The sequence below is a fragment of the Trichinella spiralis genome, assembly GCF_000181795.1.
Source record: "Trichinella spiralis strain ISS 195 chromosome Unknown Scfld3194, whole genome shotgun sequence".
Classification (NCBI taxonomy): Eukaryota; Metazoa; Nematoda; class Enoplea; order Trichinellida; family Trichinellidae; genus Trichinella; species Trichinella spiralis.
Window position 1 is genome coordinate 1 of NW_003530133.1, and position 1,388 is coordinate 1,388.

The 1,388-nt window shown below is 34.7% G+C and overlaps 1 protein-coding gene across 1 annotated transcript; it reads left to right on the forward strand.

The window, feature by feature from the left end:
* Window positions 1–269: 269 nt before the first annotated feature.
* Window positions 270–1,188, forward strand: Tsp_13656 (conserved hypothetical protein). The gene is made up of 2 exons (XM_003368049.1): window positions 270–504; window positions 887–1,188. Exons 1-2 carry the CDS (start codon window positions 270–272, stop codon window positions 1,186–1,188), a joined length of 537 nt encoding a protein of 178 aa, XP_003368097.1.
* Window positions 1,189–1,388: the final 200 nt, after the last annotated feature.

The following is a 1,388-nucleotide window of genomic DNA, read 5'->3' on the forward strand; positions in this document are numbered from 1 at the left end:
TGAAAGAGTGAAAGCGCATCGTAAAATGATTATGCAAATGGAACAACGTCGTTTGAGACGAGAACGTGGTGCTAAGAAGCGATTTTGCAAAAAGCGAGCCCAACTTCAACCAAAGCAGACCACTTCGAGCTAATTAACCAATAAAAAGTTCTTAATAAATTTCATTTATTTTCAACAGCTGTACATTCATTTGTTGTTGCACATATTTTTTACATGAATTATGGTGAATATTTTTATGTTCATTTTGTGAAAGAGTTTGCAGGCAACAAATGGGAACGAGTTGGCTTCTAAATTTTACTCAGTTTCCATTCACTAATTTTCCTGAATCTCGAATGTCGGATATACCGTATCCAAGAATCGAACTTGGCATACACATTGGTTACAAAATGGCCGAGTTGGGTACATTTGTTGGAAGTGTGATCGTAGCACCGTCAGTGAATTTTGTTCGAAAAGTCAAAATCAAAAAGGCGCCAACAAAATTCGGCCTTTCTGGAATGCTCCTAGGTAATAATGCGGTATTTTTTTACTTGTTTTTTTTCAATTCCACTATAATATTTGCAAATTTAATTTAACGTCAACGGCATTTTTAGAGAAAAAAATCCAAAATTTCGGTATTGCGCTTATTTTATAACTTTTAAAATTGCTAAAGGTTTGTTGTATTTTTTCATAGTAATAATTTTATTTTGTTTGACGCTGGCAAAATTTTGTCTAATTCAATTGTTAAAATTTTAAATATAAGGCAAAGTTAAGCAAAATTTTAATTTTTTGAAAACTTTCTCAAAAAATGTTTTCTAAATGTTGAAGCTGGATTGATTTAAATTTACCGTAAATCGATGTGCTTGCTGTGAGCAGTATTCATTCAATTTGAACTAACATGTTTATGAAGGCTTGTGCATGGCTCCGATGATGCAGATTGCACATGGTAAAAACAAATCGCAAGAAGAAATAATTGATAGATGCTATCGCCTCCGGTACAATAAAAAGCAGCTGTACATCGACAGAACATGCACCGTTATGGCTGCATTCGGCTTCTGGATGCGCCGAATGACTGGTGTTGTCATTGGCATCGATACAGCCTTGATAATAACGATACTTTACAACAGATATATGTGGGATATGATGGCGCACATAATTACCGACAGGCACACAGTTGATGCATTACCCAAACAAGTTGAACAGAAAGAATAATGCATTTTACACACATCACTTCGCTTACAGGTTATGAAGCAATTTTTCCGAAGGTTCACATATTTAATAAAAATTAACACAAAAAATGACAATTTTGCTCGAAACTGCGTTTCCATGGTAATTTTTCTTTTTCTTGTAATTACCACCACAAGCAGGGTGGTGTTACATCCTTTTGATACGACGACAACCTATGTAAGGCC